The sequence below is a fragment of the Cryphonectria parasitica genome, assembly GCF_011745365.1.
Source record: "Cryphonectria parasitica EP155 unplaced genomic scaffold M406scaffold_6, whole genome shotgun sequence".
Taxonomy (NCBI): Eukaryota; Fungi; Ascomycota; class Sordariomycetes; order Diaporthales; family Cryphonectriaceae; genus Cryphonectria; species Cryphonectria parasitica.
This window is the reverse complement of record NW_024468914.1, coordinates 3310931-3333525: the sequence shown is the minus strand read 5'-3', so window position 1 is coordinate 3333525 and position 22595 is coordinate 3310931. Positions and strand designations below refer to the sequence as shown.

The window sequence follows — 22595 nt, the reverse complement described above, 5'->3', positions numbered from 1 at the left end:
CGCCGGACTCATAATACACTTGCCTGAGCTATCTGAGAGCCCGAGACTTCAACACTTGGCTGTCTTCAAAAACGGCGACAGCCAACTGGCTGACAGACGACAAAAATCAAGAAGTGGATCAGCACCAGTGGGTGGTTACACTAGGTACTACGTATACATACACCTGCCTGAGTCTTGCAGACGACTGATCAATTACCCCGGATTCGTTTTGTGACAGATCACAGCCTTATCTCAGCAACGTTGCAACAAGTGTAGACACGTATGTCTACGCTTCAGGCATCCCCGACTGGGTTCCATTGCGGGCATGTTTGTAGAGATCGTCGAGCTGTCGGGCTGTGGGAAGCACGGTGGTAGAGGATGGCAAGGTAGTAAAGAAAAAACAGTAATAAGATTGGCATATCCCACTTTGGACGCAACTTGTATTATCCGCTAGTTCTATCAGCCAGAAAGGATGAATATTATCCAGGGTTTGCCGCCGGAGCCTCGGGGATTCTTGCTTGATCAAGAATGCTTGCGTTATGTAGCCGTTTATCGAAAGAAAGAAAGAAAAGAAAGAAGAAAAAAAGAGGCCAGCGCAGAAGAGAGGGGAGAAAGTGGAGAGACGGCAAATCAGATTCTATCCCGGATACACGTAGTCATTCACATGCATGGCCTCGAAATCGAGTTGGGTGTGCGTGCATGAACCCCCCCCCCCCCCCACCAGGATATCACGCACGCAAGCAAGACGGAATCCTATAGCCTTTTAGGGTTCCGTTGGTAGCGAAAGAGTAGCCACAGCTGCAACAGAAACATTGCGGCTTTCTTGACCTTCCGCCTTGCGTCTGAGCTTCTTTGTATGGCGCGTCTACCATTGTGCAAAGCCTTATGCACCTGCCCCGGACTAAAAGGACACTCAACGGGATCAGAGAAGCCATGAGGCCATTGCAGCTCCTACATAGCATGAAACATGGTCAACCTTCGTTCAGAAGGGATCTGCGGATGACAAGCATGAAAAATTGGCTGAAAGTGGAGTTGTCTTTTCTCAGGGTGGCAGTCAGCCCCATCATCGGCGATGAAGTGCAGCAGGGTCCAGCCTGACAGAGAAGATGATATAGTATGGCGAATCGGGCCGGCCACAGAGTGCTGTCTGGCGGACTGCAATCTTTCATATGATGGTCGATCGGGAAGGAGGAGGAGGAGGAGGAGGAGGAGGAGGAGGGAAGGCAAACGAGTCCTACAATCTCGTTGCTGAACCTGCTTGGACCTTTTGTCGTCCCACTGAAAAAGCCGGGGGAAAAAGAACATACATGGCACCGCATATCTGGGGCAGCGCCGGGTTCCTAGCCTCGGAAGCCTTCGTGAGAGTGAGTGGCCTGATTTTTCTTGTTTTGTCTACGCCCTGCAGACCCCCGACCCCACGCACCTTGTTTGGGGTCTGACCAGACAGAATCTCGTGTGCCCAGCGTCGCCTCTCGATTACTCTGACCCTTTGTTCTCATCATAAACAGGAGATTCAGATTGCCAAGCTCGACCTATTTTATGTTGATCAGGCGGTCGGTCTCCCGGGCTCTCGTGGCACCAGTTGTGGTCATGACTGGGCGTCTTTGCTTCCTGCGATAAGAACAATGACAAAGATGGCATGAGTGAGCGTGAGAAGAAAGGCAAAATAAGCAGGGACGTCGTGTTCGAGGCCCATACACCTCGAAGGAAAAAAAATATTGATTGCAACGACATGAAGTCTTTCTTTCCCTTCTATCTCGTGACCTTCTGTTGCACAAGTAGTCACACGCTCATTGACAGATGCACCCAGTAAGATTTGGCGAATCTCCAGACGTTGCCTGTGGGGCCCCTGAAAATAAATCCGGAGTAGAATCCGCTGATCTCTGTTGTTTGTGGGAAAAGGACCACAACCCCGGGACCGACCGCCAGTGACAGGTCGGATCCGGATAGGTGGCTCATTGATCACCCACACCATTCCATATGCATGCTACCACTCATTCCAAAGGGTGACCCCAGAAAAAAAACAGAGAAGAGGGGGGGGGGGTATTGAGACCCTGTATCTTTACACCTTCTAAAAAGGAAAAAGCTAGGAAAGGGGGGAGGGAACAAAAAGAAAACAACCGAGGAAAAAAACCCCTCAATATCAGGTGTTTCTACATGCGCTCGCCCTTTTTTTTTTTTTTTTTTTGGTGCTGAGGCGCAGTAGCCCACCATTCGATTCGCAGGCCCAAGTAAGTTTTTGGATGTCCTGGTAAGGCCGTAGTGGCGCCCAATGCCACGTAGAGATCCAGCCTCGCCTCTCTCTTTTCCTCTCTCTGCCCTTGGAAATGATCATATTCATCACACGACGCTGTTCCGAGACCGCTTCTTTCTTGATCCAACAGAGCCACCAATCTGTTGATCTTTCTCTTCTATTTGGCGCAACATTGTATTCTCGACCCCCCCTCCCTTGCAAATAAGTAGCAGGGGGTTTCGACCAGGGACAAAAAAAGCATAGAAGGGTTATCCACGGGGCCCAAGAGTGACCGATTGCAGGGCCGGCAATTCTTGCAGCTTTTGGGGGCAGCCCGGATACCGCAAAAGCACGTACAGGCGAAGTATCCGAGGGAAAGGATTAGTGCAAACCCTCCTTCTCATCGTCGTCCTGAAAGACACACCAGGGCAGCCCCCCCCCCGTCTCCCAATGAGCTTATTAAGTCCTGGCGCGAAGAAATGACGTTTTACTTTCCATGGGCGGCGCACGTAAGAATCAGGCCACCATTACTGCACGCAGCGTAAGCGAACATGGCCATCCAACTGATCTAGGTTTTTTTCCATGTGGCATGTGCTACTTTCATGGTACCAGGCCATCGGGCCTTCTCCTCTGCTAGGCATGTGGTATGCCTGGTAGGAGAGTCCACTTGTCAAGAGATTTCTGGTGCAGAAGAAGGAAGGATTCCTGACCCAGCCAGGCCAACTCACTTTTGTCTTTTGCAGGAGGAGGCTTGAATGGAAAAGAGCTTCTCGGAAGCCGGATAGACCGGCCCCTAGCGACAACCGCCTGCGAGGATGATCGATGCCGACCCCCCCCCTCTCACCCCCACCAACCCCTCTCTATCCCGCTCACTATCTCTCCCTCCCCTCTCTTTTCGTGTGTGGTTCCAGCAGGCATGGCAACGTCTTCGGTCCTGGTTGGTGAACCTGTGGAGCATGAATGCGGAACGGATACCAGTGGCCACCCCACTCCCTCCCAAGACTAAGCACGTATGGCGCCGAGCTTGGCTCTGTGCCTATGAGCCCATGAACCGACGATTCTCTTCGTTTTAGCTAGGGAGAGCTCCAGGAGGGTTTCTTACTCATATATAAACAGCCCAACCTCTTTAAGAGTTGTCGTCTGTCTACCTGGACGTTGGTCCTCTTGGTCTTTCTCCTCAACTCATCAACAACATCAGATCTTCCAAGAACAATAATATACCCTCCCAAATCCACACATACGAAAGGATACCCATCCCCCCCTCTCTCCTTTCTCCCCCTCTCACCCAAACGCCTGATCATGGCTGAGGAGTCCAACATCGAGAGCATCTCTCCGTTCGGGAAGGCTCGCTCTACCGTCAAGGGCGAGCCTCTCTCCAAGGAGGAGATTGCACAGTACAATGATTTCTTCCAAGCCTCTCTTTATTTGTCACTAGGCATGATCTACCTGCGTGACAATCCCCTCCTGCGCGAGCCTCTCAAGCTGGAGCACATCAAGGCTCGCCTCCTGGGTCACTTTGGCTCTGCCCCTGGCCAGGTTAGTAGTAACAGCACCCTTCATTTCCTGCATGTAGGATTCTGTTTGTTTGAAGGAAGAGGCAGAAATTTGAGTCGTGTTTCAACAAAGGGCTAACACAACAACATTTCCCCCCCCCCCCCCCCCAGATCTTTACCTACATGCACTTCAACAGGCTGATCAAGAAGTATGACCTGGACGCATACTTTGTGTCTGGCCCGGGCCACGGCGCACCTGCCGTGCTGTCTCAGTCGTATCTCGAAGGCGTGTACGAGGAGGTCTACCCCGACAAGTCCCAGGACGTCGAGGGCATGCAGCGCTTCTTCAAGTGGTTCTCCTTCCCGGGCGGCATCGGCTCGCACGCCACGCCCGAGACCCCAGGCAGTATCCACGAGGGCGGCGAGCTGGGCTACTCCATCTCCCACGCCTTCGGCAGCGTCTTTGACAACCCAAATCTGATCGCGCTCACCATGGTGGGCGATGGCGAGGCCGAGACGGGACCTCTCGCGACCTCGTGGCACAGCACCAAGTTCCTCAACCCCATCACGGACGGCGCCGTCCTGCCCGTGCTGCACCTGAACGGCTACAAGATCAACAACCCCACGGTCCTCTCGCGCATCAGCCACAAGGAGCTCGAGAACCTCTTCATCGGCTACGGCTACACCCCGTATTTTGTCGAGGGCGACGACCTCGACACCATGCACCAGGCCATGGCCGCCACCCTGGAGCAGTGCGTGACCGAGATCCGAAAGTACCAGTCCGAGGCCCGCGCCAGCGGCAAGGCCGTGCGGCCCAGGTGGCCCATGATTGTCCTGCGCACGCCCAAGGGCTGGACCGGCCCCCGCAAGATCGACGACAAGTACCTCGCCGGCTTCTGGCGCGCCCACCAGGTCCCCATCACCGACGTGCGCACCAACCCGGAGCACCTGAAGCTGCTCGAGGCGTGGATGCGCAGCTACGAGCCCGACCGCCTGTTCGGCAAGGACGGCAGGATCAGCGATGAGCTGCGCAAGGCCATCTGCCCAGAGGGCAACCGCCGCATGTCTGCCAACCCCGTGGCCAACGGCGGCCAGCTCAAGAAGCCGCTCAAGCTGCCCGACTTCAGGGACTACGCCATCAAGGTCGACTCGCCGGGCGTCACCTTCTCGCCGTCCATGGTCAACATGTCGACCTACCTGCGGGATGTCGTCGCCAAGAACCTCAAGTCTTTCCGCCTGTTTGGGCCTGACGAGACCGAGTCCAACAAGCTGGCCAAGGTGTACGAGGCCGGCCAGAAGGTGTGGATGGGCGAGTACTTCCCCGAGGATGCTGATGGTGGCCACTTGGCCCCAGATGGGCGAGTCATGGAGATCCTGTCCGAGCACACCGTCGAGGGTTGGCTCGAGGGATACATCCTTAGCGGGCGCCACGGTCTGCTCAACTCTTACGAGCCCTTCATCCATGTCATTGATTCCATGGTCAACCAGGTACGTCAAGTCAGGGGGCGGTAGTGATTCCCCTCTCCCTTCCCCCTTCTTCACACAGATCCGAGACGGACATGAAAGCAACACCCTTTTGGCTAACACACAAAACCCCCACCTCGCAGCACTGCAAATGGATCGAGAAATGTCTCGAGGTCGAGTGGCGCGTCAAGGTTGCCTCCCTCAACATCCTGCTCACCGCAGTCGTCTGGCGGCAGGACCACAACGGCTTCACTCATCAGGATCCAGGCTTCCTCGACGTAGTCGCCAACAAGTCCCCCGAGGTCGTGCGCATCTACCTGCCGCCCGATGGCAACTGCCTGCTCTCCTGCATGGACCACTGCCTCAAGTCTGCCAACTACGTCAACGTCATTGTCGCCGACAAGCAGGACCACCTGCAGTACCTGCCCATGGAAGCCGCCATCGAGCACTGCACCAAGGGCATCGGCATCTGGCCGCAGTTCTCCACCGACGCCGGCGAGGAGCCCGACCTGGTCATGGCCAGCTGTGGTGACATCAGCACGCACGAGTCGCTGGCCGCCATCGACCTGCTGCTCCAGCACTTCCCGGACCTCAAGATCCGCTGTGTCAACTGCATGGACCTCTTCAAGCTCATCTCGCACGAGGACCACCCGCACGGCCTGACCGACAGCGAGTGGACGTCTCTCTTCACAAACGACAAGCCCGTCATCTTCAACTTCCACAGCTACCCTTGGCTTGTGCACCGCCTGACGTACAAGCGGCCTGGCGCGCACACCAACCTGCACGTCAGGGGCTACAAGGAGAAGGGCAACATCGACACCCCGCTGGAGCTGGCCATCCGGAACCAGACTGACCGGTTCAGTCTGGCCATGGATGCTATTGACCGCATTCCCATCCTGCGCAACAAGGGTGCCGCCGCCAGGCAGGCCCTGCTGAACCAGCAGATCAACGCAAGGACCCAGGCTTTTGAGGATGGTATCGACCCGGCCTTCTTGAGCAACTGGACATGGCCCCATAACGGGCTCTGGAAGTCCCAGGTGAGGCACCCAGGGCAGCAGCAGAGCTAGAGTTAGAGCTATAAGGGAGACACAGAGTTAGAAAAGAAGATGGTGTTGGGGAGATGAAGACTGCTGGCGTTTTCTTAGTTGAGCACACGTGTCGTGTCTGGAGTCTTGGCTGGATTCGTTCTTGTATCTCATCATCCTTTTACTGAAGATTTTGGCTTGAAGAGGTAAATTCAATGGACTGTGGATTTTTGAGTTGTTTCAATACGTGTCAGCTTGAACTTGAGTGACTAGAGTACGCTGGCCTGTCTGGTCAATCAGCGGTGTATTCCATCATGTAGTTTCAGAATATGCAGCAACAAATTGATTGTGTATGGATCAGATAAATAAAGAACAATGTAGGTGAGTTTAATGAATCATATGGTATCATAAACAGCCTCAGAAATCATCATGGAAATGAGGGAAGAATAGGAGAGGGGCCCAGGGAACGAGGTTATACTTACAGCTTCTAGTATTTAGAATCCAAGCAAGAGCTTAAGAAACGGCAGGCGATGACAGGTTGTAGGGTCTGTGTGAACAAATCAGCGTCAACTTCGCCCAGAAAGGTAAGGTTTTGGCAAGAGTGATGAAAGGGGAGTAGTCAGAATAAAGAACAATGTAGGTGAGTTTGATGAATCATATGGAATCATAAACAGCCTCTATTGAGAAATCATCATAGGAAGGAAGAAGAAGGGGGGGAGGGGGAGGAAGAAAAGAAAGAGGGCGGATGTCAACATGGGCGGCTCACCTTTTTCTGCGGGCAGCCTGCCATAATGGTTGTCCATCTGGGTGGGATGACCTAAATATGGTTCGATACTTCTGCAAGACCATCTTCTAGAAGGGATTTCCCCAATTGCAGGGTAACACATACCGAGAGCTATCCGAGATTATTCCAGATACCCCTCAGCACTTGCTAGATTTGCTGCTGTGTAGCTACACAATGGAGTTAGTCAGATGTTGTTTGCCACCCAAGAGGGGAAATATTAGAAAGCCATGGTGTGATTCTCAGACAAATGAACAATGTAGGTGAGTGAAAGATAAACATGCTTGTGTATAACAAATTCATAAACAGCCTCTATGACATGACATCATGGTACTAGGGGAGGATGGAGAGGTGTAATGGAGGCCAACTTACTCTGATGAAGGTGAGTGAGGTAGGACCTGAAAACAGTACTGTCCCTCTTGGAATGCTCTAAAAAGTCAGTCCAGGCAACCAGCACGAAGCCCCCCGGTCAGGACAGCTGGGTCCTGCAATGTGATGTAGAAAACAAAAATTGATTCAGTCCTTGACAGATCCTGCTCCTGGGTTGGGAGCTCTAGTATGTACACGCCAGCAGGATAAACCAGCACTCATGCCACATCTGCTGACACAGGATTGACCTCAAAGCCGTAGTTCTCCTTGAGCCTCTCCCGCCGACGCTCCTGGTAGCCTGGTGGTTGAATTCCTGCAGGGGGTTAGTCTCTGCTCGGCCTGCTTGTAGAAGAAAAGTCCACTTACCTCGACCCTCGCCCACTCCCTCCAATGTCTCCTCAATCGGCTTCCTCCGGATCTTCCGCAGGTAATCTCTCCTCTCGGCAGCATCCATGCCTGCTATCTCGGGCGTCTTTCCTCTCAGACTGCCGCCTGAGTATTCGAAGAGGCTCAGCGCTACCGAAGTGGCGGCACCGTACCCCAGGATGACGGACATGCGACCACCTGTAAAATGTCGTCAGCCTTTCTCTTTTTCTCTCTCTGCTCTTCCATGCTAATCCGACGTGATCGTTGCATCGATATTTGACATACTTCTCATGCCTAGTAAAGAGCCGGCAAGAAAGCCGCCAATACCGGCATTGTAGTGATCGTTCTTCTGGCGCAGGTTTGCAGACGCTTGTTTAAAGAATTCGAAGGTACCGCCGACGGCAGCTACGCAAAGATGTCAGTCAATCGACAGGCTGTTGTTTCCTGCCCCCAAAGGCCAATCGCCATCACCGCTTCCCCAGGTTCCCAGACAGATACATACTGAATGTGAAGATCAATCCACCGCTCTTGGTGAAGACGCTCAGGGCGCCGACGTTCGTCTTGCGCGTCGCGTTTTTGACACTGGCGGCGAAGAGGCCTGCAGCACCCGTGATCATGGCGCCCTTGACGCCTGCTGCGAGAGCGTCACCCGGGTGATACTCGTCGCTTTCACCGTGGGGCGCCATCTCGGATGGTAGGTGCCGGTGTTGTTGTGACTGTCGACAGGGAGGGGGTGGAGGGGGAGGTCAATTGGTTGTCGGGCTGGTTGACAGATGCCTTTGAGGTTGCGAGCTTGTTGCAGCCTCCGTCAGTCAATCTAGGTGGAGCTTGAAAGCAGGCCTGAATTGATAGCTAACCCAATCACAGCAATTGGCTGTATCTGCTGAGTCAGCGTTTTCAAGCACGTGATACTGGCTTCGGGCTGCTACTCAGACCCTGGCCGGCCCCGACTGCCTCCCTCCCTCTCTTTGAAGTGGGGCTGCCAACCAAGCTCCAACCTAGTGAATTTCGGACAACTGCCAGCAGGTCCTCAAGGTGAATCCTCTTTGGAGTCTTTAGCAACTGCATGCCAGAATTCCTACTGTCAGTCTTTTGATGCGCCTTTCATCACTCTGTTATTATCCCCAAGAGTAGTCATTCCATGCTCCTGAAGGTCTTTCTCCTTGGACTCTCCTTGGACAACCTCAGACCAGTCCAGCACTTTCCCTGCAAACGCTGGTGCGTACAGTACACTTTCCTACCCCCACCTTGTAAACCCAGGCCCTGTACCCCAACACCCCAGACGCCTAAGACCACGGTTTACAGAAGGTATTGGACCACCCCTGATCCCCTGTTCTAGGTGGGTGCTAGCTCTTGGTTTACCTCACGAGGCGACGAGGCTGCGTCACCTCCTCCGCAGGCAACAGCACCACATCATCACCAATCCCCCATTAACATCATCACCAGGACTCACCACTCACTGTTTTGTTGTTGATCTTGAGAACAACCCAAACTGCCCCTCTCCCAATATCATTCTTCTGTGAGTTTTGATGGTCTCAGTCCAGTCTCACAGCTCCTTGACTGCTGTGGCTTGATACACTGGCACCAGACTATGCAGGTCTGTTTGCATGAAGCATCAGACAGTGACTAATGCTTGCTGTCCAGGATCAAAAAAGTTCCTAGACCACTTCGACAACGAGAGTCTTTCACTCATTTTCATCAGCTCTGCCTTGACCACTCAAGGCTCACAGCACCCTGAGCTGCCGAACCTGACCACCTCTTTGTTCACAGCAGGGAGCACGCATCCAAGAAGATCCGCAACATATAAGCACAACAGCACACCGCACCATACCACCATTTGCCATTACCAGGAGTCATCTCTGTCATTACAGTCAACAGACTCACATACAACAGTCGAAGCCCTCCTCTAAGGCGCTTTGAGCTTCACTCCTGGTAGAGACAACATAGCCCTGCCGATTCGGTGTTTCAACACATCCCATCCCCAAACATCATCTTCAACGCAATAACAATACCGACACAGCCTACTAAGTATGCCATCTTCAAGATGTCGACACTCCTCTGTTTCTCCCCCGCCACCACCTAAGCGTCAGCGATCCGAGAATGCCAACACTGATGACAACAACCAGGTTCAGTCGTCCCTGGACATGGCTGTGATGGGCGAGTCCACTACTGGCCCCCACACCCGTTCGCAGGGTCTTCCTCCGCCATATACAGAGTTAAACGCAGAGAATGCTGACCCAGTCCACGATAATCTCGGCAGACGAGGTATGTTGCTTGGCTGTTCTTGCCACTCTTCACTCTCCCACCTTTTATTTACGAGCTCAACAAGGCCAAACTGCTAACTCGGATACCCGGGCGCAAGGTCGTTTGGCCGCAAAATGGATTGCCGACTTGATGGGTGGAACGCTCGCGGGCCCTGCCCTCGCCTGCAGTGCCTCACGGCCGGCTCACAATCTACACACCGTTACCAGCCAGACTGGAATCGATGCCGAGGAGGAGGTCGTTGTATGTATCTGTGAGACGTGTAAGGCGACCTTCACCTTTATCGTGCAGTTCGCTGGAACGTGTTGTCGACCGGGCATCGAACGCATGCATCACATCGTCCCAGTCGCATCACGCGAAACGACGAGCAGCGATAAATACTACCCAAATACATACACAGCTGAATTCAGATGCTCTGCCAGCGTTTGTCAGCTGTCTATCCAACTCCAAAAGTGTGAGCCGCGCTTGCCAGCGAACTTCGAGGCAGCTCTGGTCGATCGGGCTGCCGTGCGGGCGAGGCTGGACGAATTCATGGCTGCCGAGCCAGCTCGCTACGAAGACCTTCTGTCCCCGGACAGGCTCCCGAAGCTTGTTCCTTCTTACTATCTACTACAATACCTCAATGATGTCGTCAGCCTCAACCCGGAGGAGAAGCGTAGGGTGTCCATCCGCAACAAGTTCTTCACCTTGTGCTTCTCAGACAAGATGGATATCCTGGACTACCTTGATTTCGAAAGCTACGCCGAGGACGACGAGGTGTTCGTGCAGCTGCCTACGCTGGAGGATTACCCCCCGGAATCGTTTATGATCACGCCCTATCAATCGAAACGGGCTTGGTTCGAAATTCTCCGAATCCATCTCGCCTTTCTCCTCACAGACATGCCCAAACACCTTAAGCCACCCATCGACGTCAAGGCTGACCGCTCCAGCAAGGAGACCTTGATGCAGCTTCTTGATGCTGACTACACGAAGACGACGTTTCGGAACTTGGATGACTACGATGCCCAGATGTTCGATACCCTGGGGGTCGTAAAGGACATGCATGAGCTCTTACTTTGGTATGCTTGCATCTGCGAGAATCAGACGAATCCGGCCGGCCGTCAGGCCATTTTTGAGGCCATCAGTCATGTCAGTCAGGGCAGAGAGGCCGTTTGCGCCGATCTGAGACTCTTTCTGGAAAACGAGCAGATCTATTGGGCCACCGAGGCCTCGAAGAAGGATGTACAACCGAGCACACCGCTCTCCAGAGCTTTGCGGTACTTTGACCTACCAGAAGACTGCACTGTCCTTCAGGTACTAGGTGCATTCAACGTTGCCCTCGCGAACTCTCGAAGTCCGGACGACACCAAGGCAGCCAGGCTCAATGCTTCCATCATCGGCAAGGCCAGGAGGAGCCGGCCAATCATGGATCGCGTCTGCACTTTTGACAGCACTGCCGAAGCGTTGAGCTTTATCGGATTTGACGCAGGGGCAGGAGGGACCAGAGAAGATCCCGATTTCGTCCACGCCCATCTGGTTGCTACCGCCGACGACTCCGACAGCTCATTCGACAGGATACTGGTGGCTTCGGCCGCCAGGCTTGTGGCCGAGTCACACGGCAATCATCAAGGCCTCCTTTCCTTTGCTTCGGAGCAACAGTCGCTGGCTGGTGAGCCTTGGTTGACTGACGCAATCAAGCCTGCCATCAACTACACCCTTCCGGCTGGCCTGGCGAACATCCGCAACACTTGTTACCTGAACAGCATTCTCCAATACTTGCACACGGTCGTGCCCGTGCGCGACGTCATTATGAATTGGGAGAGTTATAGGCTCGAGCCAACAGAGGCCAATATTCAGTCTCGTCGTCTTGGTGGCAGCGGGTCAACCCTTGACAAGGGCGAGGCCTTCTTGGCGGCCAACTTCGTCGAGGAGATGCGCGGCTTGTTCCATGAGCTCCAGACGTCGGAGGCACGCTTCGTCACGCCTAAACAACGCCTTGCTCTCGCAGCACTCAACACTCCAGAGAAGCTTGTAGAGCGCAAGTCGGAGGAGAAGCCGACCGCATTTATCGGCCCCCTCGTGGGCCCTCTGCCGAACCCGAATGCAGACGACGACGACCTGCCTCCCCCACCACCCCTCCCCGACCGACCCTCGCATAAGTCCGCACAGCAAACCCAAGGTCCACCAGCCGGACCGACGATCACGGTGAATCCCGTCCTGGAAAACTTTGACAGCATTAGCGATGTGAGCTCCGGAACCCTGGTGGATGAGAACACCGAGGATGTGGGTCAGACCTACGTGACGTCCGGACGTCAAGATGGCAAGCCTGTCCCTCCTGTCATTCCGGCCAAGCAGCGATCGCCCCTTGAGGATGACGAGAAGGAGACAAGTCAGGGCGTGGTTTCTACCACGCGCGGGCGATCTTCCACCCGAGAGCAGGAGATACGAGATGGCTCGGATGTCAAGATGAGCGGGGTTGATGATCCCGCTGGCGATACGAAGGCCGAAGACACGGCCACCCTTGAAGACAAGATCGTCGAAGCTCTAGGCAACGAAAAGGTCACCGGAACTGACCAGCAGGATGTCGAAGAAGTCATGGGCAACATTCTTGAGCACCTCCACGCTGCCATCATGCCGACTGGAACCGACGCGACGACGGGCAAGCAAACGGATCAAATTACGGAGACATTCTACTGGCGTAGCAGAAAGTATATCAGATCTGTCGACTTGAAGACGGGTAAGCCCAAGTCAGACTACCGTACTGTGGATGATCTCTCCCGATGGATGACCGCGTTCCCGGCACCCGAAGGCAAAGTCGACCTTTACACAGCGCTCGATAGCAGCTTCGACCAAGAATTTCAGGAGGATGGCCACGAAACTTTCACTTCCATCACGAGGACGTCACCCATTCTCCACGTCTACATCCAGCGGAGCCAGAACATCGACGGTCGACTGGGCAGAAATAACAACATTGTCGAGATTCCCGAGGCGCTGTGGCTGGACCGATACATGGATGGTCCGAGCGAGTCCGACATCTTCCAGAGGCGGCAGCGGAGCTGGAACCTGAAGAGAAGGCTTCAGGCCTTGAATGGTCAGCCGCCACAAGAGCCATCCAAGGTCAATGACCAGTTCAAGAAGGCAAGCGTCAAAGAGGCGGGCTTTGAGATCATCAACGATAATGTCGATCAGTATGAGGATGCTCTTCTTAGTGTCGACAATACTGGCGAGGGTGAGGGCGAGGACGAGTTTGTCTCGATCCTGGATCCTGAGACACAGAAGATCTTGGCCGATCACAACCTTCTCCCTTCGAATGTCAGCCGCGACAGTGTCATGGGTGAGCCATCGGAGCGCGAGGTCCAGCTGGCCAATCTTGACCCTGGTGCCTCTCGGCGCGTCAAGGAAAAGGCTGATTTGGACAAGATCAAGGCGCAGGATGAGCTCTCCACACTCTTCGCCGACCAACACGAAATCGGCTATCGTCTCCACGCCGTAATCTGCCACGGAGGTATTCTCACGAGCGGGCACTACTGGGTGTGGATCTACGACTTCAAGAAGAAGGTCTGGCGCAAGTACAACGACGACACGGTCACAGAGCACAGCGAGTCCGACAGCGCCAAGGTACTGGCAGAGCTGAATTCGAGTGGAAGTCCTTACTACCTTGCATACGTTCGCCTGGACGAAATCGAAAAGATGGTCGCCGTACCGGAACGTTTTCCACCTGTACAAGAAGCAGACGAGACAGGCGAGGCTACCACTGGCAGTTTGACAACCAGAGGTTCAGCTAAAGACGGGTATGGGCATGCAACCAATACCACCGCCAATATCCATGATCCCTCTGCAGGTCCACATAATCTTGGTGTCGACAAGGCCATTCATCCCGATACAGAGATGGAAGACGCTCATGTGATTCACGTGGAGGATCGAGACGACTAGCGGCCGCATTGTTCCCACCAGTGCCACGAGCAGCAGCGCGACACTATCCAGACGTCCGCATCGCTTCTGTCAACCCCCGGCGTCATTACGAACGAAACATTGAGCCGGCCGTTGTTTGGTAACAGTATTTCAGCGCCACACATTGCCGAAGGAGACGCAGACGTGGTCCCGTCATCCCGAAGAGGGCATGTGGACGTGGACCAGGTGTCGACCAGACCATCTTTGGGCCACGACACACCAGAAGATCTAAGTATGCTGGATCTGGGCAGTGCAGGCGATCGACAGACATACAACGACGAAGAGGATGCAATGAACTTGGACACCCCTGATACCGCTTCAGCACGAACAGAGATTTCACACCGCTCTGGGCTCTATCTTGATCACGGACAGACCTCAGATCTGCCACACGTAGACAGACACAGCGGCTTCAAGTCACTGGTTGACAAGCCCCTGGATCATCATGACGGAACCCCTCCTACCGCTCCAGGGGTCACATTCCGCGGCAGAGTGGAACTATCGCCCCGAAAGGAAAGTAGCAGAGATCAGCCTGATCGAGGCACAAGGGACAGAGAAAATCCCTTGGTGGCTGGGTTGGTCGAGACAGACAGCCACGCGCATTCTGAGAACACCCTACCGACGCAGACATTTCATGTGGGCAAAGTTAGTATTGGCGAGACACACTTGCTGCCGGACTGGCCGCAGTGGGCACAAACCCTTGACGAAAGAGGTCACCTCTGCAATGAATTCCCGAATCCAACTTTCACGACTATCTCAGCAGCCAGGTCCGCATCTAGACCAGACACCCAAGCCCCTATGTCGCCGATACCTGCATCTCAGACAGGCATGCAGAATGCAGAGACTTCACAGCAGGAATCACAATCAATTGCGGGCGACTCGGTAGATACTTCCCTTGCTAAGGTTCCTGGTGACCTCGAAACCGGCAAGTCCAGCCATCCAGGAACAGCCCGCTCGCCACTGCTTCGGAAGAGGGCTTCATTCGGCGAAGCTGGCATCAATAGAGGCAAGTCTCCTGCCTGCGTACGACACCTGTACGCGGCCTGGCGGGCGGGAAAGCTTCCGTTTTCCACACGTGATGAGTCTTTCCGGTTCAGAGAGGTCGTCGATAGTGAGCCGGGGCAGATCCTCGCCCAAGGCCCACACCGTTTCGGAACATCAAGGGTGGAAGACCAGCGTGGCGAGCCGCTTGCAGATGGAAGGATGGCAGCGATCAGAGTCACTCAAGATGACCAGATTGCAGCCGCGGACGCAAGCGAGGTGACTGAGATCTATTTAGATGACGATCTCATTGGTGCTGCCTCTAGCGATGGGCCGATTGAGAAGTGGTATCGACTGATGTTGAGTCCATGGAGTGTGGAGAGGAATGACCAGAGCAGCGAAGAGGGGGATGATGGTGAAGGCGAAGATGGCTAAGCGGACCATGGGAATGCTGGTGCTGTGTAGAGAGAGACACGAGACTGTACAATAATGATGAGACGCAGGCAGTGGATGCAGAGCATATGCACTCTCTGCTTCAGTCCTAAGCTGGGCAGGAGCTCAATGGATGAACACGACTTCTTGGTTGAGGTTTGTTCGTTTTCAACGACGGAAATTTATACTACCGAATTGCACAAATGACTTCCACTTTTGGACGAGGTTTGACATTTTAGCCATGGTTCAGTGATATCAATGTGAATCATTTAATATTGTCTTTCAATATGTCCTTGAGGCTGTTGTGGCGCATTCTTATGTAACATGTTGGCATTGCATAATTATCATTGCAGAAAATCCCCGTAATATTATCACCTACTTCTTTCCCTCTTTGACTTTTACGCCCTTTGTTGAGACCTCCATGAGGGTTTTCAGAGAAATCCCTCTACCGCCATATTATATAGCATTGCCATGCTGTTGACGAGGGGGAGGCAGGTAGGATGAGACTGGACAAAAAGCTGGCATGAGATGGCAACATTGTGTATGGATTCACACGTCACACTCCAGCTTAGCTCCTTGTAGGGGTCCTTCTCTGCGTCCCCTATATCTGTATTGATTATTCCTCCTCACCTCATACGTATCCTCCCCTCTTCGGCTTTCTCTTTGCACCATTCTCTTTCTGCCCTTAGGATCGCTCTCAGGCGGCCAAAATTCCTTTTTCCCTCCTTGGACATCCCTCCCTAAACCGTAATCCCCGAGCAATCACTGGCCTGCTCTTTTCCATGCCCCATTCCCTCTAGACAGCGCTCGCTCGAGCGCCGGTCGAGTCTCGGTGCCCTTTGGACAGCAGTTGGTCAGAAAGGGACCGAGCCCTGCGATGCTAAGGGAGTGGGAAAGAAGTTTACTTTGGACGAGAACTAATTCGGCGGCGAATCAGAAGAAATCCGCCAAGGCCACTCGGTGAATTGTCAAAAAGGATACCCCCTCGGCGCTTTTTCTTCGTTTGCTCCCATCCTTTCCTTGTTAGGCTACGGAGAGCCAACTTGTTTCTGCTGTCATGAACGTTTTCTTAGTTCGGTTCTTGTGCTGACTGACTGCTGACTGACAGCGTCAAACCCAAAAGAACTTTCTGGTTCGGCTACGTTGGTGAGGTGGTTTAGTGGTCTGGCCAGCGAAGTTGGCCGTATAAAAACGAAAACCAATCTGAGGTGAAATTCAAGCCTTGGGCGGCTACTGAGCCTAGCTCTGCGACCTTGCCAGAGCTATAAAAGTAACCCCAAACCCTTAAGAGGCAAGCCAAAAGAAGAAGAAGGGAGGAAAAAGCAACCCTTCCTTGAACAATGTACGCAGTCAGCACAGCAAAACCACGAAACGGAGGACTCGGGTAGCGAATCGGGTAAAGCAGAAAGAGCATCAAACAGTATAGCCTTTTTCCTCGGTAGGGCTCGCGCATCTCCCCAACCACAGTTAGTCCTTGACCGGTCTGCTTTCAGGTTGGAAAGGCACCTCCTCCCCGTTCTCGCTTCGTCACGTGTTTACTCAGCTCCTACGCGCCGGTGCATCAAGAAGAACCAACATGTCTGCTAGTCTGCTTCTGGGCCCTTCCGGTTCTTTCACAGGACCAAAAAAATGTGAATGTGTAGCAGTGAAGGGAGGGGGAAGGGGGATGGTCTCTGTGTGAGACCCTTTTTTCTTCTTCTTCTTCTTTTCAGCACGGTGCATAAGTATTTGGGCAATTTGTGGCCCTGGATGTATTAATTTGTTCTCCTGCCCAGTCGACTTTGGATGTGACTGACATCCCGGACGAAACGATTTCGGTCATGTTCAAGGGTGGGGGGCAGTTAAAGAGACAATTACAAATCCATAGAGAAAAAGTGGCAGAGTAGAGAGATACCGTCTACGGTAGGCCACAGGAAAATCACAAAGAGACCCGGGAAAGCCGTATAAAGGCGGAGCCCCGGCATCTCAATACGGTTCCGGTAGTATTTCCAATTTCTCCATCGCCCCCCCTTGCCGCCCGTCCTGGCCCCTCCCTTGTACAAATGATTCGCCCCCCGAAATCCCTCGGCACGTTTCCTGTACGAGGATCGAAAGCAGGATGCCCAGGGAGGGAGAGAGGGGAAAAGAGAGAGTAAATTAGACTAAAGGAAAAAAAGATAACGACAAGCATCCGCCAAGGGGGGGGCACATGTGTTTTTGGCCTGGTCTTGAGAAGAAAAAGAGAGTGAGCGGTCTCCTGCTGCCACCAGCACTGTGCCAAGCTGGGGTAGCGCCGTGTAGCCCTCAGCTCTGTGCTCCGCTTGCAGTACCTGGTGAGGAGAAGAAGAAGGGAAGAGAGAGAGAAAGAGCAGGGCATGCTCAGCTCTCTAGCTGTTGCGACGTCATCCTCCTGACAGGGGAGAAGAAGCTATTCCGCAGGTGTTCCACTGGAATAGGCTTTTAGTATGAGGTGGCCAGTGGGACTGAAGGCTGGGTTGGATTTAGAGGAAAGCGAAGGAGTTAGCTAAGTGTTCACGATGATATGACGGGCTTTTCAATTCACGCAAGCCAGACTTGCCAGGGCAGCGAGGGAGAAAAGGGGGGGGGGGGCGCTCATCATGGAGCACATGGCTCTCGAAATCAGGGCGTATCAATACTCGAAGTGTGTTGTGGAATTTCAACAAACAAACAAACAAACAAACAAATGGACAGAACGTGCAAAACATTCCTCGCACTGACATGTCGGGGGGCTGGGGCTGGGGCGGTTAGGTTTGGGCTTTGCAGCTGGTAGGCAATAGGTTAAAGTTTAGATCGTGGGGCATTGAGCTCCCGAGACACTGGGTTGGCCCCTGGCTTGACATGAGAGACACCCATCTAGGATAGGCTCGATTAGGAGAGACGGGCAGATCTGGTGAGATCTTGGACCTGGGGCGGCTCGGGAAGGGAAACTTTGGGAGAGTGGCAGACGATAAGAAACAGAAAGAAGGGGGGGGGAGAGGGGGCGACAGACGAGACACACACACAGAAATGATTAGAGGCATAAGCCACATGGGAATGAAGTCTGGCCGCATGCTGGGGAACATTACCATGGTAGTTATCGTGCTGATTATGCCGAATGGCAAGGAGGACGGGAAGATGAAAAGTCCGAGGGGGGGGGCAACGTCTACCTCTCTCTTCTCCGACCAACACATAAAAGGTGAAGAAGAGGACGACGCGTGCTCTGCTGACCTCGCACTGATGACCACGTTCGATCGCGCGAAACACTTTCCCTCTTGGTACTTCCTACCCACCCTCCTCATCCTGCCCGGCTTGGCGATTGGCTAAAGTGGTAGAAATCGCCATGGTAGCGGAGATCGGAGGGAGTTTCGTTTATCTTGGTCAGGCTACCCGCAGTGGTTCCATGTGGGAACTTTGTCAATGTACCCTTCTGTTTCTCTTTTTCCCCTCTTTCACTTCCCTCTCTCCTTCTTGATTTTTCCTTCTAGAAGGTTGGCGTCGATAGCAGGGTGGCAGTGAGTGGGTATGCAGGCGGTCTGCAGGCGGGGGATTAGCTGGTACTATGGTACAGCCAGTGCTACCATAGATGTATGGGGTCACATCGTGAGATGCAATCTTTCCAAAGTCCATCGCCACTAAGTTGGACACGGCATTGATCGTGAGTTATGGTCCCCACCCCCCCTTCAGCTTCTACTCGACCGACCGAGAGACAGACAGCGTGTTTCGGGCCCAAATGGTTTGCTTTTGGACCAGACGCACAGCACATGGATGGAAGGAACTCTCAGACAATGCCTCCTTGATCAAGCAGCACAAAACAATTCGAGCGGGCAGTGTGTGAACGGCATGATATGGTCATACTTTGTGTCTACCACGGGCATGTTCCTTTTTCCTTGAGATCCTGGTCCCTTATCATCAACAAAACCTCGGGAAGGAAGAAGTAAAATTAAATGATCAGTTCTCGATCTGCAAGATCCTGTGGAGGGGACACACGCATCGTGGTTGCAGTTACCACAACGAAGATCTCGCCTGCTGATGGGTGGGTACTTAACAGGCCCTAAACAAGCTCGATCGAGCCCGAGACGCCGGGGCGGGCGGCGATTGACTTGGGCGGTTTGAAAGAAGAAATGATGCAATAGCAACTAGGATCAGGACGGGTGAGGAGGCTTCTCTGCTTCTATCAAACCCACTTTTGTGGGGATGAAAGGGAAGAAGATGGAAAAAGAAGAAGAAAAGAAGAAAAAAAAAATAAGAAGCATGGGGTTCCAATAAGTCTTTTCAATGTTCTTTTTCCTTCTTCCCGCCTAGGCTGACCCTTTTCCTGGGTCGTGTGTTACCCTTCCTTTCCCTCCCAAGATCTACCAGGGCCTAGGGTTGCAGGTGGTATCGATCCCATCATCTGGAGATCGGTTGACAGGAACAAGCCCATGCAGGCAGCCCCTAGCCTTTTTCTTGCTGCCAAGGGTTTGGTTCCCAAAATGCGCCCCTTTGAGAGGGATTTTATTATCGTGACTGTCAATGGCAGATCGGGAAATGGCCTCACCTTCGACGTCAAGAAGGGTCCTGTCTAGATCGGAAGGAAAAATGTTCTTTCGATCTCGTTACAACGAGGACGGCGTTACACTCTCACCGATGGGCAGAATATGCAGTACATGCCGTTGATCGCGTAGATGTTTTGGAACAGAGCAGTGGAGCAGACAGGGTTTGGGAAATCGGAAGTTCTCTTCTCATACAACCCTCTTCTCTTCTCTCTCTCTCGTGTCAAGAGACGCTCCATTCTCTGGAAGCAGCCGAGCTCTTGAGAATGCCAGAGAGAAGAGAACTGCCTGACAGCCAAAAGGTGTGTGCCGAGCAAAGTGCACGCAAGATGTTGAACTAGGAATCCCGGCGAATGCAATAGCTTTTCAAAACAAGAAACGTGAATTCTTGTTAACCCCCCCCCCCCCCCTGGTTCATATGCAAGACACAACCACCACACGTATGCACAACCATGGCGCGCCTCCTGACGACCTGGCGCTGAGAGCACTGCGGGCTGTTGGGGAACGTTTCTTCCACACACAACAACCACACACACAAAACGCCTTCGGCCAGCCTCCTCTGGCAATAGTTCGACGCCCACCTAGCACGAGGAGGAAGGATTTGACGAATGAGCAGGCAGATGTGCTGGGTGAGAGAGATCCGACTGGCTGGAAGGGAAAGTGGAGTCGGAAGGAAGCAGCAGGAATGCCATGATAGAGAAGGATGGGATTCTTTGGATTTGCCCATGGGGAGCTATTTCGCGCTACATGCCCATCTTGGCAGTGAAGAGAACAAAGGCTGGGAGGCGCACCCCTGGAGGGAAGAATAGCAAGCCCGATAAGGTTTCAACGGAGGGTGGCGAATGTAGTATGAGGGGAAGAACACAATCACGTATTACAAGGTATTAGAGAACGGCTCATATTGCAGCCGCGAGTGCAGACGTGATGAACACTGGGCTTTTTTTTTTTTTTTCCTTTTTTTTTCTTCCCCCTTCAATTAGGAGATGACATCGTTGGGGCCCGTGGGGGAAAATCGACGTCAAAGGAGCGAGGGGCGATGCCAATGACGAAAAGCTCAGGTTTGTCAACTACCGGCATTTGTGATCTTGACAGGCAGGACCTGGGAACGATCCTCTGTGGTAATACTGATTGTCTTTGTTCCCGGCAACTAACATTTCCGAAATCTTTCGCAGTTGGAGCCCCGCCAAGTTAGTAATCTGAGCTCCAGCGCAGGGGGCGCCACGGTAAACTTGCTACTGGGGACGCCATATTCACAGGGAAATCTACAGGGAAATTCGATAGGGAGTGTGGTTCTTGGTCCGTCCGCTGGTCTCGACCTCGGAAGGGAAAAAACACGACAGGAGTCGGTCAACACAGGCGAGTGAACCGTGCTGCTCGCGAGAGACGATAATATCGAATCCATTTTCCCTCTGCCCCATAGCCTAAGCTTGTTGGTCACTCGCCCAAGGAGGAGCCAGCCTATGAGGCGCTTGTTAGTGCTCAGCTTGAGATTTGCTGTACCGTCGAAACCAGTCGTGCCAATAGATGTCTTCGTCCTATGGGGCAGGGACAGTGTTAGGGAGGGGCCCACTGGTTAGCAAGCGTACCAGCTTGCTGAGCCGGAGGGTCCAGTCCGTACAGGCCGTCCGTGTGTCTCAGGTGTAGCTGTCCCGCCTGTGGGCCAGACTTGAAATTCAAGACCTGCTAACCCCGAAGAATGCTGATCTTGAGAATAACAAAAGGGGGCCGCCTTTTTATTCGAAGGGAAGAAAGAACAATGAAAAGAATCTACATCAAGTGGGAGACAAGTAGAATAAAGAGAAATCAAAATGGGAAAAGAAAAAACAAGAGAGGGAGGGGGAAGGAGAAAAATCCAAGGAGAGAACGGTGTGGTGGGAGAGGGGAACGACGCAGAGGCAAATCCGGACCCTGCCGACTCAACCGATCTTATGTTCAAGCAGCTGCTGGGCTGTGCACAGTTTGTTGCAGCGGGGAAGCTCTGTTTTGCTTTACTCTGGTGCACAAGTCACTGTACATGGTACTGTACATGTGGTGCCCTTAGTTTTGGCCCTATTCGCAAAGCATGCTGGCGTCCTGCAAGCATGCTTCGGGCTGCATCCTGTAGCTCGACCACACCAACAAACTGGGTGGATGCGAGCTCCTCCGGCTGACCCGCGAGATTGTTTTTTTGTCTGTTTTTTTCTTCTTCTCCTCTTCTCTCTTTTCTTTTCTCTGCACATATGCTTTACAATTTGTTTATGAAAAAGTGGTCTAGAATTGACCCTTGATCACTAACATCCTTTCGAGCAGCTGATTGTCCGGGTGGAAAAAGAGAGACCGTCCAACAAGTACAGCACAGCGCAGCGAGCCACAGTGGGATTCGGCATGGTATGGGAACAGCTCCCACACTCTTTATCAGCTAACCCCGACGAGCTCACTACCATTTTAGGTTATGACTAAGCTATCCACATAGCAAAGTACATAAGTTTCATGGCATGTAGCACTACGCTGGCTAGTACTCTACTAACAACAGCCCGTTTCCTGCTGCGCCGATCGAGATCGATCTCCCGCAACCATCTCTGGCACCATCGGCTCTCAATCGGATGTAGATCGAAAACACTCATGCCACTTTTTGCTGGCTTCGTCCTGCGAACAGACACTGACAACTAGCATAATGGTGGGGCCCCGCCAAGTGGGATTTTTGCTCTTCCGCCCTCAGGATGGTTGTGACTAATTGCCAGTGCCTGGAGTAGTAGTAGTACGAGAAATGGTTCTCCCATAGCACGCATAGTC

General features: G+C 53.2%; 3 protein-coding genes across 3 annotated transcripts; 2 read left to right on the top strand and 1 right to left on the bottom strand.

Annotated features, from left to right (window-relative positions):
* Window positions 1-3388: 3388 nt before the first annotated feature.
* Window positions 3389-6564, top strand: M406DRAFT_357257 (D-xylulose 5-phosphate/D-fructose 6-phosphate phosphoketolase). Its single transcript, XM_040923628.1, has 3 exons — window positions 3389-3748; window positions 3877-5193; window positions 5313-6564. Exons 1-3 carry the CDS (start codon window positions 3512-3514, stop codon window positions 6234-6236), a joined length of 2478 nt encoding a protein of 825 aa, XP_040774826.1. The 5' UTR covers window positions 3389-3511; the 3' UTR covers window positions 6237-6564.
* A 908-nt stretch (window positions 6565-7472) lies between these two features.
* Window positions 7473-8508, bottom strand: M406DRAFT_357256 (uncharacterized protein). Its single transcript, XM_040923627.1, has 4 exons — window positions 8213-8508; window positions 7996-8115; window positions 7711-7908; window positions 7473-7657 (listed from the first exon to the last, which is right to left on the bottom strand). The coding sequence occupies exons 1-4, from the start codon at window positions 8394-8396 to the stop codon at window positions 7563-7565; spliced, it is 597 nt and encodes a 198-aa protein (XP_040774825.1). The 5' UTR covers window positions 8397-8508; the 3' UTR covers window positions 7473-7562.
* Window positions 8509-9740: 1232 nt separating this feature from the next.
* M406DRAFT_109066 (uncharacterized protein) lies at window positions 9741-15315 on the top strand (the record flags this gene model as incomplete). The annotated part of the gene is made up of 3 exons (XM_040915332.1): window positions 9741-9975; window positions 10040-13854; window positions 13906-15315. 3 exons carry the CDS (start codon window positions 9741-9743, stop codon window positions 15313-15315), a joined length of 5460 nt encoding a protein of 1819 aa, XP_040774824.1.
* Between the last annotated feature and the right edge of the window lie 7280 nt (window positions 15316-22595).